Here is a 13,962-nt window from a genome sequence, read left to right as displayed (position 1 = left end):
GAGTGCCTGACAGTGATCCTTTAATAATGGCCATTCTCCTGGAGCAATGAGGATTGATCCTAGTTGAGGATGATGAATAGTTCCACTTGCAGTTGGAACTACCTGTAGAACAGCTCCTGTCTAGAATGTATCTAATGGCTCAAAGTCTGGATCTAGTTTTTCCAGATTTCACGAGGATGCAGTTAATAAATCGTCTCTTTTAATCCTCTTGCTTAAGCCTGAAATGCAAAAAAAACCCTACTAAATTTGGTCAAGTCTTAGACAAGTTTCAAAACTTAGAACAGAGGCTGTGGATTATGTCTTCAGCAGAAGACATTCTTCTCCTTAAAGTGACAGCTTCTGAAGTCTTCAACATATGCGGGTTGTCTGCATGAGTCAGCCGACTTGTCTTGTTGAAGAAGTGATTGAAACAAGATTTTTGGGTTTGTGAATCTGAATAGCAAAGCATCCACCAATTCTCCAGCTTCCTTACGACAAGAAAACACTTGCCCGGTTTGGAGCGTGGTGCCAGAGCTGAACTCCTGGAGTGTTCATCTGGGTTGTGATTCCAGGCCCTCTGTGCGTGCCTTTTCCTGGGAGTCAGGTGTTTCTGTACAGAATGGATATTGACTCTTGGAAAGTCACTGTCTCCATGGATTTAGTCATTAGGAGTGAGCTGAGGGTTAGGTGGCAAAATGAAGCTTTGGGCAGTGTAGCTTCCTACAGTGATGGGGGTTTTTCTGGTTTTGTGGTTGAGCTGAAAACTCTTAATTTAAAAACATTTGTAGAAGAAACACAACAAAATGGACAGTTTTAACACACTATGTGCTCCTGGTTGGCCAATTGCCGATGCAATGAAAAGAAAAAGCAGTAAAGCAAAATTTTCTGAGTTTGTGGACTCTCAGCATCCATATGTGCTATAAAAGCCCAGTAGTTCACACTCAAATTGTGCTGTATTAGTGAATGGAGTTGTGAGTTCTGTTCTTGTAGGATTTCACAGGGGAAGCTTTGTTAAGCTCTGGCACAGCGTTTGACTTTGAAATGCTGTGCATAGGAATTCCTGTGTTTAAAATGGATCATCTAAACAGACTGGAGCATCTCTGAAGTTCTGCGTGCAGTGCGGGTGATGTGTCAGAGCTTTCCGTGCACTTCAGCAAACCTGGCATTGAAACTGGAGACACACTTAGGACATTCTGTTTATTTTTTGAGTTCTGGTACAAATTACTGCAGGACACTCTAATCCTCAGTCTTTTGCTTTATTGAAATAGTTTAGGTGTAAAGCCATTTCATACCTCTAAAATATCCTGTGTCAGGATTGATAAACGTGTGTTTTTCCCATGTGGCACACAAGAAGGATGCTCACTGACGGATGCTTATCTGGCCCGTTGGAGGTGTTTCTGGTTTAAAACCATGAAGAATCTGAATTCAGAAATGCTTGTTGCTACATCTGTGATATCTGGCATAGCTGAAAATAAATCTCTACCTCTTCTGCAGGTATTAAAAAATACGTTGTTGGCCTAATTATCAAGACCTCATCTGACCCGGCGTGTGTAGAAGTAAGTGGAGAATCCTCAGGGGAGGATGAGGGAAGGGAGTGTTATGCAAAACCTGACTCTTCTCTTTCTTTCTCCAGAAAGAGAAAGTCTATATTGGAAAACTGAATATGATTCTTGTTCAGGTAAGCAGAGTTGATAACATTTGAAACCTTACAGTGAAGTCTCTGCCTTTGCTGTGTGTGTCACGTGCGGCTGCTTCCCGTTGCAGATCCTGAAACAGGAGTGGCCGAAGCACTGGCCGACCTTTATCAGCGATATTGTGGGAGCGAGCAGGACCAGTGAGAGCCTCTGCCAGAACAACATGGTCATCCTGAAACTGCTGAGTGAAGAAGTGTTTGATTTTTCCAGTGGCCAGATTACTCAAGTGAAAGCTAAGCATTTGAAAGACAGGCAAGTATATCTGTTTAAATCTTAATGGACAGAGTAGACTTGGTGCTTGCTGCTAAATACTTGCTCTCACTTGGAGCTTTTGTGTGAACACCTACAGCTGTGTGATTCCATTTCTGAGCCCAAGAGGGTTACTGATTTTGCTTTGAAGCAGTACTCCCAGGGGATCCCTAACCTCATTTTGTACACACAGGGACTTGTACCTTGCTGCAAGTAGCATCTGTTGGCTCATGGTTCCTATGCTTTTAACGCAGCATTCAGCACTGATTGATTGTATTTCCTTCTTTCCTAAGAATTTGCAGGCACAGGCCTCAAGCTACTTCAAATATGCATTATTACCATCAAAATGGGATAAGCCAGGTGGCTTTTGAATGCCTCCATGGGTGTAGGTTTTAAGGACCTGTCCTGTGTGCATAGAGATCTTGATTTATGAAATATGGAAATGCTTAATGAAATATGGAAATGCTTAGTTTTTAATTTTTTTTACAGCATGTGCAATGAATTCTCTCAGATATTTCAGCTGTGTCAGTTTGTGATGGTAAGTCACATTTCTTTAATGGTGTTTTCAAAATTCCCCTCTTTGTGCCTAACTGTGTCACAATGCCATAAACTCTAAATGGTCATTTACAGGAAAACTCCCAAAACGCTCCCTTAGTCCATGCAACATTGGAAACTTTGCTACGATTCCTGAACTGGATTCCTCTGGGATATATATTTGAGACCAAGTTAATCAGCACACTAATATACAAGGTACTCTTGCAAAAAAAAAAAAAAAATCAGCTCTTAAATTTAAATATAAATTGCAGAAAAGCTGTGCAACACTTCTGTAATGCTCTTTATTTTTCTTCCCTCAACAGTTCTTAAATGTTCCCATGTTTCGAAATGTCTCTTTGAAGTGCCTCACAGAGATTGCAGGTGTCAGTGTAAGCCAGTATGAAGAACAGTTTGTAACACTTTTTACATTGACCATGATGCAGTTAAAACAGGTAAATTTTCTCCAGAAATCTCCCCTTGAATTTGATATCACAGAATCCATTTCTGTAGGAAGTTGTATTTTTGGGTTTATGTTCATTATGGAGCCCTTAATAGGAAAAATACTGTTCTTTGGTGGTATTTGTGACTTGATCAGAAGATGCAAAGTGTATTTTTCTGAACTTCATTGCAGCTGTATTTCTGCTCTATTGATTTGATTAATTTAAGAGATACTTTGATCACTTGGGCTGTCTCATGGAGAAATGTCAACTATGTATCTCAAGACTTAAACTGACCTAACTTCTGCAAGTCTCTTTTTAATTTTGGAACAGATAGAAAAATTTTCTCATTAAAAGCCATACATCAAATTTATATAATCTGATGATTCCCCTTCGGATTCAGATACATGAGTCCTTTCCTCAGTGTATTTATATCATAAGTGGATGGATGAAGGGGTTTTTTTGACAGTCTTTTCCTCTCTTGGCATTGTTGGTCCATCTTGAAGGTTCTTCATAAAAAACAAACAGCAACATAATACAAAGCAGTTGTTCTGTATAAAAAGGGAAATTCTTGATGATTTCTTTTTGTTAGATGCTTCCTTTAAATACCAATATCCGACTTGCGTACTCGAATGGAAAAGATGATGAACAGAACTTCATTCAGAATCTGAGTTTGTTCCTCTGCACGTTCCTCAAGGAGCACGGTCTACTTATAGAAAAAAGGTTAAATCTGAGAGAAACACTAATGGAGGTAAGTAGTTGGTTTATCTGGTTTAGAAATGTAGCAGGTGTGTTCTCATGCTCAAAGGATGTGATGTTAATGGAATTTCTAGATCATTGTACTTTAAGTGGGTAAGAGAAAAGCCCCAAAGTCACATGTACAAACCCCCCTCAAAAGTTTTGTTTCCTAGTATGCTTCAGTGGCATTCTGTTTGCAGTGATCCTTTAGCAGTGCAATGTCTGAAAACTTTACTCTGTCTCACTCTTGTTCCTCTGTGGAAGTGTCAAATAGTGCTTCAAAGTAAATGAATATATTATTTTCCCATGGGTTTACATGCTTCTGTTTAACTCTCACATGAAGGTGTGTTGCTATGAGTTCATCAGTCTGTGTTTTCACTGAGCATCCAGTGCTGCTCTTGAGTCCAGCACATGCTGTAGGCCAGCTCCTCTTTCCTGGTGTAGCTTCTTGCCTAGTTGAAAAGCTTTAAATAATCCTCAAGGATGAGACTTTCTATGTAATAGAGACTGTGTGTGCAAGTGGCAGAGCCCTACCAAGTGACTGTGACAGTAAAACCACTGGGCAAACCCTGGAGATTGAGATAAGAGTGAAGGGTTGGAAAGCACTGAGGGTACTGCTTCATGCTGTAATTGTTGGGGTTTTCAGTTGTGTTGTTTCAGTTGTGAATAACGATTTTGCTGGGATTAAACTGTTCTAAGGTGACTTTTGCTACTGCTCCACTCCAAGGGAATGGAAGTTGCTCCATATCCCCTTGAACCATTTTCTGTGTGCAGAATCAAGCCCTGTGCAGGTTTGGAGGTTGTAGGCTGAGGAACTGCCCTGGGACAGGGGCAGAAAAACACCTCAATTTTTAAACCAGGAGACTGGGTATATTGGGAGGGGGAAGTACATTTTGTAGGTTAGTAAACTGTAATCCAGTGTGCCCATCTGAATTCCAGTATGTTCCAGGCAGTGTTCTCAATATCTGCTGGAGGTAGCCCTCTGCAAAACAAAGACGTATAGTAATAGAATTGGCTGCAAATATCAAATTGTAGCTCATTTAGAAGACGGACTCAGAGAAGTATCACTTTTTTTATTTTCAGTAGAGCAGCTGGTAACAGTTCCAGATAAATTTGCAAGTAGTAAGCTTTTAAAATAACTGGGAATCAGGGGCACACAGCTCAAGGCTCAAGTTTCTACTTACACTGAGGCTGCACTAGGAAGACCTGTATAAAACAGACATTTACAAAACTGGCTTCTGAAGACTTTCAGTCTCGTATAGAATGGTGAAATGTTTAGCCAAGTTCTTATGCCTGCCTAAAGTAGTTGCAAATTCAACTTCTGTAAGTGCTGGTGTAATAGACCCTAAGTACAGGTTTACTTTAAAAAGCTGTATGTCGGTCTAACCTGTTAATTCCTGGACGTAGCAGGTCTCCTGAAATTGTTCCATGGATTCCTTGGATCTCTGTAGACTAGCAGAGGAATCTACATCAGTTGTTTTAAGTGAAATTACCAAGAGAAATTGCTGTGTAAAGATTAATGTATGGCTGCCCTAAGTCCCACTGTAGGTGGAGATGCTGAATCAGGTCTTCACCTTTCAAAATGCTCTAAGTTGTTGGAGTGCCTAAGCTATGAAAGTATCTTCAGGTTTGATCATTTCATTCTGTTCACTATTGCTTTGCAATTGCTTTGGTATCTTTCACCAGGGACTGCATAATAAGCTTAGGCAAAAAAGGTTCGCCTGTGTAGTTCTCATTTCTCTAGTTGGTATCTGAGCTTGTGAGAATTGCATCAGTGGCTTTCCCTGCTCAGCCTGCTCTGGCTGGTCTGTCAGGAAAGAAGTTGAAAATGCTCTGGTAGATGACTTCACTGAAAGCAAAAGAGCAGTATTCCAGGGTCAAAGGATCCAGAACAAAGTAGCAGTAATAGTCTTGAGAATAGCAATCACTGACACCAGCTGGTGAGGCTTTTTTGAGGTTCTGAAAATGCCTTGCAGAAGCTCCGGGGGCTGTGGGTTTGATAATTAACAAGCAGGCTGGTTTGGTGATGGCATTTCTGAGATGTCTTTAGGCTATTTCAGATTTAGGAATACAAACACACTTTGAAAATAACAATAAGTGACAGGAGTCCTTGGTTTTGAGTTGCTCTGCCAGTTACAACTCTGACCTGTAAGTAATGTCATTGCAGTGTTAATGCCTCTTGTTCCAAACTCTCAGATTAATTTGGCATTTTGTCAGCATTTGGATAACTGACCTTGAAGCCATGTGGTTTGATCTGCAGATATACTCACTAATTGGGTGTTTAAACCACTCTTTTCCAGGCTCTTCATTACATGTTGTTGGTATCAGAAGTTGAAGAAACTGAAATTTTCAAGATTTGTCTGGAGTATTGGAACCATTTAGCTGCTGAGCTCTACAGGGAAAGTCCGTTCTCAACGTCGGCTTCTCCACTGCTTTCGGGGAGTCAACACTTCGATGTTCCTCCAAGGAGACAGCTTTATTTGCCTGTTTTGTCCAAGGTAATCCATGTTCAAGTGAAGACACCGTAAACATTTGGATTCTGTTTGTGAATTAAAGAGTTTGCTTCATGTAAGGAGTGACATAAGAGAACTTAACTTAGAGTAATTGATAGTTGATTTGACTCCAGTTATATAAGCAATGTGAAAATACTTGAGGGTGATACCAGTATGTAATAGTATTAATGTGCTGTTTCAGCTTTAAGAGACTTAATTTAAAAATAGGTTTGTATCAAACAGTTTCTGTGAACAGAAAGGCTGGAGTGTTAGAATTGGATGATAACCAATGGTGTGTTTGGGAAAAGTGGTCCTTGAAAGACCCCTAATATGACAGAAGCATTTTGAAGCTTTGGAAAGCATAAATACTATATGGGTTGGATTTTTTTTTAAGTACTCAGGTCATTCATTGGAGGGAGAGAAGTCAGCAGGCTCTATCATTAATGGCTTGTTGTGTGACATTTCTGTATAGCTGGACCCTTTCTGTGGGTGAGGCTGCCTGAGCAGAGTGCTCTGCAGACGCTTGTGCAGCTGGGAGAGTGTTGGTGGTGCAGTTTGATGGAGTTTTGGCTTTCCCCAGGTTCGATTGCTCATGGTCAGCCGTATGGCCAAGCCTGAAGAAGTCCTGGTGGTGGAAAATGATCAAGGGGAGGTAGTTCGGGAATTCATGAAGGATACGGATTCCATAAACTTGTATAAGAATATGAGAGAAACGTTGGGTAAGTGAACTGGCTGCAGTCTGTGTGCTGTGGGTCTGTGCAGCTGCACTGGAGTGTTACAGTATGTTATCTTAGGATCTGAATTACTGTGTGGGTGAAATGGTTATCAGCAAGGAGTACTACACAGACTGGAAAGGGAGGAGGCAGCGGCTGCTCTGAAGTTTCCTGTTTGAGGCTTGTAGTATTTTATAACCTGATGGAGTAGTAACACACTACTTAATTTTTGTCCTTAAGTAGTGCAGTGATTATGAGTTTTTTGAGGCAGGAAAAAGTATGAAGAGTCCTAATTGTAACTTGAGGAAGCAAAGGGAGTAGAGTTGTCAGATATTCAGGACATTAGACATTCAGTATTAAATTTATTTTCTCAAATGTAGATGGGAAGCACAGTGTTCAGCAACAGGTTGCTGAACTGGGAATGTGTGTTGCAAAGCTTGTGAGATGCATAGTGTATGTGGGTGTAGTGGGTATTTTTATTCTCACCTTTCTGCTTGGGATGTAGGTATAGCCAGTGTTAAATTAATTGTTTTAAAACATTTGCATGTGGAATGTGAAAACCATTTTTGTTTTGTGAAACAATTACTCTATGTCCTGAGCCTAAGTTGTATTGCCAGATACAAGGTTATTTATATGAAAATGCAGGTCAGGTTTTTATTGCTTATATTACCTGTAAGATTCACTTCAAGAAAAAAAAAAAAGGAGAATATGGCGGAAGCCGTATTCTGTGGTACAGTAAAAATCTATTTCTGAACCTAGCTATAAATCGCTCTTGACTTGCTGGGATTTAGAGTTTTATATTGGAGACACTAATCCTATTAGGGGCTGATGTAAGTGACTGAGTTGTGATACCTGAATCTTCCACCTAGAGCTGTTCAGGAGCACCAACCCCACTTTATTCATGCCTTATTGCAACCAGCAAATGTGGTGACACTGAAATACGGAGCTGAAGAACATGTGTGGGCTCACACACTGTATAAATGTCCCTCATAGGCAGCCAACCCAATATTCCCTACAGACTATCAGTATAGATGGCTGTGGATAAAAATTTGCCTTAGTATCATGTGGGACATGCATTGATTTAGACTTTTCACATCACCTGCATGTGATGTTTTGCTGAGATCCCTTAGAACTTAAATTTTCAATAAAATTTGATGTCCATGTTTAAAATAATTGAAACAAATTTCTGCCTCAATTATTCCTGCCTCATTTATTACCTCACGCAGTCATGACTTCAGGAAGGAAACCTGACACTTTCACCTGAGAGCTTCAGTGTGTTTTTATGTAACTGCTTGTGGAGTTGAGCTCCAGGCTGTTGCTTCAAAACGTTCCACGTTGATGTCTTTCAGTTTATCTCACGCATCTGGATTATGCAGACACGGAACGAATTATGACTGAAAAGCTTCACAATCAAGTGAATGGAACTGAGTGGTCGTGGAAGAATCTGAACACCCTGTGCTGGGCCATTGGCTCCATCAGCGGCGCCATGCACGAAGAAGATGAAAAGAGGTTCCTGGTTACAGTAATTAAGGTATGGTGGGGCAGAACTAACAGCTTGGTCACGCTTCAGTTCATGCTGAGGAAACCAAGTTTGCAGAAATACTGATCTGGGATCTTGGAAAGCTGCCTTGGTGGATAAAAATAAATGAATGGGAAATCCTACATCCTGAATTTAGGGGTGATGAATAAGTTAGCGATGAACAATGCATTGATCCAAGCAGCCTTTTCATCACATAAAATTTAATTTATGATGAAATGTATTCTTTGGGGATGCAGAAGAGATGGAAAGGGATTGCTTACGAAATGGCAAAGTAGCCCATGACTAACTAGCCTAATACCTTGCTCTTTTGCTATATCTGTATATTGATCAAACTCAAAGTTTGGTTAATATGTGGATAATATTTTTACAAGAGTAGCATACTTTAAGAAGTCATGCAAAGATTCTTCCAGAATATTTAGTTTTAAGTCATACAGAAGATGTAGTTTAATTTCTTCTATTTGATATGGAGTCGTTATTTTCATCTATCAGCTGCTCAGCCAGTATTGAGTACTATAAGGCTTGTTTAACTCCCCCTGCAGGAATCCTTAGTTATAATTTAAAATGGAGATTCCTTAGTTTAAAACACAGTGATCAGGGTTTGGATTAACCTAAATGGTTGCATCGTCCCAGTCTTAACACACTTGTTTTGGTTTTTATTTCTTTATTTGGATTTTGAGCTTGATTGTGGCGACCATCTTTAATATAGCTGCTTATAGGATGTTATGCTTGTAACGCTTTTAATGGAACTAGACAAACTTGAAGAGGAAACTAAGAATCTGTTGTGTTGTAGGATCTCCTGGGACTCTGTGAACAAAAGCGAGGAAAGGACAATAAAGCCATTATTGCATCAAATATAATGTACATAGTAGGTCAATACCCGCGGTTTTTGAGAGCTCACTGGAAGTTTTTGAAGACAGTAGTCAACAAGCTGTTTGAATTTATGCATGGTAATTATCTGCTTTTTTTAATTTGCCACTTCAATTATTTTAAAAAAAGATGCCTATACATGGAGGGAAAAAAATGCAAAGCAGTAACTGTCTTGATTTGATTTAGAAACCCACGATGGCGTCCAGGACATGGCTTGTGATACCTTCATAAAAATAGCACAAAAATGCCGCCGGCACTTTGTCCAGGTTCAGGTGGGAGAGGTCATGCCATTTATTGATGAAATCCTGAACAACATTAACACAATCATCTGTGACCTTCAGCCACAACAGGTAGGTTCGATTTGGGGTTGTGGATAATTCCTAAAGATGAATGCAGAGTTCCTTCCTGTTGAAATGTAGGGGTGTTTTGCAAGGATTGAGTTATATTCTTTAGCTTTTGCTAGGGACAGTGTCAGGGTGTATATGCCATGATCAAGCTGCATTGCTGAGATGTCAGTTGCAATGTTTGGAAGGAGAATGAAAGTGCATTTAGTTGAAATTTTGATTTCGGAAATGTCTTCAAGAAGACACTGCATGTAACTTGGTGATTCTGCTTTGGGAAAGAGCAATATCCTACTTTAACAGTATATACCTACAGCTCTTGTATTTGAGAAGGAGGGAATGAGGAACAGACCCAAAAGGGAAAATCCAAAATCCAATCCTTTCCAAAAAAAGAAGGGGAAATCTGTTTGGAATGTGCATGGCTCATGAAATGAGAGTAGTGTGCACCTGTACCAATGTACTGAAACTTCAGGCAGAGTGGCTGTGGCACCTGGAAAAAGACACTTCCAGAATTGATGGCAGCCAGTGCACAGTTCAAACATGTCTGGTGAAATGGTGATTTTCCTTAGTCCTTTTTAACCTGGGTGTTTGTGGTGTTGCTGTTCCCATCAGGTGCACACATTTTATGAAGCAGTTGGATACATGATTGGGGCACAGACAGACCAGACTGTCCAGGAGCATCTGATAGAAAAGTACATGCTGCTGCCCAACCAGGTGTGGGACAGCATCATTCAGCAGGCAACAAAGGTGAGCTCTAATGTGTTCTGTGTTCTGATGGAAAAGCCTGATAAATGTTTGCCCTCCCCTGGTTGTATTTTTCACACTGAGTGCACAGAGTGGGGCTGGACTTCATTGTATGATGCCTGACATGGGGATTGACATGACAATGAAGGTGTTGTTTTGAGAGAGGAGACTTACATGACAAATACTTGTTTAAATCTGATTTACAGTACAATCTGTTACTGTACAGAATTAATTTCAGTAGTTTTTACTCATGCCTCCCTTTTATTTGGGTAACAGAAAAGTTTAAATGCTAAAAATACTGTTCACTGTTCTTCCTTTCTTCTCCCACCATTCTCTTAAAGTACATCTTTTCTTACTTTATCTTCTCTTTCTTTCAGTCTTTTGAAATACTTTGATCTCTACATATTAAAGAACAACAGTCTCTTCACAAGAGACAATCCATTTGCAGTTAATCTATTTAAGGGCCTAAAACTTAAGCAAGCTTGAGTTACTTTTCCTACCTTGACTTCTCCCAAGAAGATACTGTATTTCCTTTGGACCCCTTTTATCTGTTTTCCACTTCTTAATCTCCTTAGTTTTTCTTCTTTCTTTAACTAGAGTAATGCTTGTAGCACTGCAGTAAAAATAATTCTGCAGAAAAACAGAATGAAACAATGTTTTATCCTGACTCTGTCGGAGGTAGTGGCAAATGCTATGAAATAAACTGCAGGATCTCTATAAAAAATCCATAAATTTGAGTGATCTGTTCTTTAAGGCAGTGTATAAAATAAATTGTTTACATTTAGGCTTTTATATTGAAAGCCAAAGGGTGGTTGTATTCACTAATGAAGATGAACTCTAATTTTTTCATAGAATGTTGATATTCTAAAGGATCCTGAAACAGTTAAGCAGCTTGGTAGCATTCTGAAAACCAATGTACGAGCATGTAAAGCAGTTGGCCACCCCTTTGTGATTCAGCTTGGAAGAATTTATTTAGATATGCTGAATGTGTACAAGTGCCTAAGTGAAAATATTTCTGCAGCTATTCAGGCTAATGGTAAGAAATTCCATGTTCTTCCTGAAAATGGGGTTTAGTGGTGTCTGCCATTAGGTTTCAGACAACATCCCAGTTAGGTTAATTTTACTGTTTGGGAGAGTGAAGAAGGACTGAAAGTGCTCACTTAAATCTTTGTTTGTTAACAGATGTTGTATTCAAATAAAGAACTCTCAGCTTTAGAGGGAGGAAGAAACATCTATAAATGAGCAAGTTTAGGAGAATGCAGAGCACCAGGGATGCTTACTTAGAATTAATAAGCATCTTGCTGAGATGAAGTTGTGTAGCCTGTGTTCTTTTAGCTTACTCTGGTTTTGAGTATTAAAGGACTGTCTGTAAATAGGATCTCGTTCATTCCTTCAGAAGATGTCAGCAGGGTTTTGGGATGAGACAGTGCTGCTACAAGGCTGTCTTGCAGAAATGTAACGAGGGAAGATGCCTGAAAGTCATGGTAAACCAGGCTTGCAATCACGGAAGGAATTCTCAATTACCTCCTTTATTTTTACCAGCTAACTTAGGGCCTGTGGCATCTGAGGAGAATGTGCTTATGTAGTAGTTCATTACAAGATGAAATGAGTCACTTGCTGAATTCTGTGCTGTGCCCAGTTTTCTGGCCAGTGCACAAGATGTACCTGGAAATTGGAATGTTAAATGCAGCTTGGTAACTGCGCAGCTGGTTTACCTTGAAGTAGCTTCTCGGAATTCAGAATAAAACTGGCAGAGAAATCAATAACTTTTCATTCAGCTGATCTAATGGCCAGAATTCATCATTGCCAGACACAGCGAAGTTGAGGGAGCAGTTGCTAGGGCTGTGGGCCTGGTGAACTCCTTGCGCAGCAACTGCTGTGCTGGCTGTTGCTTCAGAGAATGTTTTTACAGCTGGCAAAGTTAAAGACAAAGGAAATCTTTAATAGTCTTTGTCATTCAGACATAAAAATCGAGTATTTTCTGTTTTGTTAATATCAAGGGTTTTTTGGGGTTTTTTGACACCTCACACCATTAACTGAAGCTTTAAAATTTTCCAGGTGAAATGGTAACAAAGCAGCCCTTGATTAGAAGTATGAGGACTGTAAAAAGGGAAACTTTAAAATTAATTTCTGGCTGGGTGAGCAGGTCCAATGATCCGCAGATGGTAAGTGGATGCTTTTTATACAAATAACTGCTAAGACAGAATTGGGAAGAACTCTGGTTTGTGTTCAGTTGTTGATCACAGGAACTTGCTTCAGGAGGTGTGTAAAATATAACGGAGGAAGTGGAATTATCAGAGGTAAGCCTGAGCAATGTTTGAGATACTTCAGTTAATTTTAGCTGAGAGTAACCTCAAAGGGAGTCAAGGACATTTAAAGATGGAGACAGAGGATGGGAACTTCAGCTTTCCTTAGGAAAAGTGTCATGTGTAACTGAAGGAGGAGCTTGGCTACAAACTGCTGGAGACTTTGCTCGGTAGCTGCACTGCTATAACCTGGCTTACTCTTCCAACCAGGTAGCTGAAAACTTTGTTCCTCCGTTGTTGGATGCAGTTCTCATCGACTACCAGCGGAATGTCCCGGCCGCTCGGGAGCCCGAGGTGCTCAGTACCATGGCTATCATTGTCAACAAGCTGGGGGGACACATCACTGCTGAAATACCTCAGATCTTCGATGCTGTTTTTGAGTGCACATTAAACATGATCAACAAGGTACTTGTACTTAAAACCTGAGATAAGACAGCTCCCTCTGAACATCTTTGCCACGTGTGGGATCTTGGGATTCATGGTTTTTTCCAGTCGCAGAGCGCGTTTGTGGCACTTGATGGAATTTCTGCTCAAACGAGCATACTTGGTTTATTGTTGAGCTGTCTAGTTAGATGTCTTAAATTGCTTTAAATTTTAATCTGGTTAGCTCTTGATTTAAGCCATTAGTAATTTTTCTAAGGCCTTGGAGTGCTGCACTTCTGCAAGCAGAAGTCAAATGTCAGTGTAGGACTATCTGCTAAAATTGATAAATATTTAAAGTACAAGAACACTACTGCTCAGTCCAGTATTTCCTCAGTAAGTGTGCAGTACGTACTGACTTGCTCTGTTTAGTGGAAGATGCTGTGATGGAACTTAACGAGACTTCGTTTTTTTTCCCCTTTCCCTTCTAGGACTTTGAAGAATATCCTGAACATAGAACAAACTTCTTCTTGCTACTCCAAGCTGTAAATTCTCACTGCTTCCCAGCCTTCCTGGCCATTCCACCTGCACAGTTCAAACTTGTCCTGGATTCTATTATTTGGGCTTTCAAACACACAATGAGAAACGTTGCAGATACAGGTAAATGGAAGTGTTTAATACAGATCAGAATGGTAGAATGCTGTTCTTTTTCTTCCTTTTCTTCAATCAAACTTAGCATATTGGTCACATGATTCTGCATTTGCCCAGGGGATAGAACTCGTCTATCTCAGCTTCAAGGTGTCAGCCAGGGATCCATGGATGGGCTGAGGTGTTTGGTTGTTTCATTCCTGTAGGTGGAAGAGAGCACTGTTACAGTTTCTGCTTGCTTTCTTTGCCATGTGAGCATTGGCACTCTTCTGAAATGGCCGAACAGATGCAGCAGCTTAAAACAATGCCACAAGAAACCA

At 40.1% G+C, this 13,962-nt stretch overlaps 1 protein-coding gene across 4 annotated transcripts in view; it reads left to right on the top strand.

Annotated features, from left to right (window-relative positions):
• Positions 1-13,962, top strand: part of XPO1 (exportin 1) — a 34,577-nt gene that overhangs the window by 17,867 nt on the left and 2,748 nt on the right. For all 4 annotated transcript variants that reach the window (XM_063391453.1, XM_063391454.1, XM_063391452.1 and 1 more), the window contains 17 exons: positions 1,474-1,535; positions 1,613-1,657; positions 1,744-1,925; positions 2,412-2,460; positions 2,553-2,672; positions 2,780-2,908; positions 3,486-3,644; positions 5,932-6,129; positions 6,704-6,842; positions 8,186-8,367; positions 9,167-9,323; positions 9,430-9,593; positions 10,197-10,331; positions 11,181-11,364; positions 12,387-12,493; positions 12,845-13,039; positions 13,486-13,654. In XM_063391453.1, coding sequence (XP_063247523.1) covers positions 1,474-1,535; positions 1,613-1,657; positions 1,744-1,925; positions 2,412-2,460; positions 2,553-2,672; positions 2,780-2,908; positions 3,486-3,644; positions 5,932-6,129; positions 6,704-6,842; positions 8,186-8,367; positions 9,167-9,323; positions 9,430-9,593; positions 10,197-10,331; positions 11,181-11,364; positions 12,387-12,493; positions 12,845-13,039; positions 13,486-13,654 — 2,376 coding nt within the window. The remainder of the gene's footprint in view (positions 1-1,473; positions 1,536-1,612; positions 1,658-1,743; positions 1,926-2,411; positions 2,461-2,552; positions 2,673-2,779; positions 2,909-3,485; positions 3,645-5,931; positions 6,130-6,703; positions 6,843-8,185; positions 8,368-9,166; positions 9,324-9,429; positions 9,594-10,196; positions 10,332-11,180; positions 11,365-12,386; positions 12,494-12,844; positions 13,040-13,485; positions 13,655-13,962) is intronic.

Source organism: Prinia subflava, chromosome 2 (assembly GCF_021018805.1).
Source record: "Prinia subflava isolate CZ2003 ecotype Zambia chromosome 2, Cam_Psub_1.2, whole genome shotgun sequence".
Lineage (NCBI taxonomy): Eukaryota > Metazoa > Chordata > Aves > Passeriformes > Cisticolidae > Prinia > Prinia subflava.
This window is presented reverse-complemented; position numbering and strand designations above follow the sequence as displayed.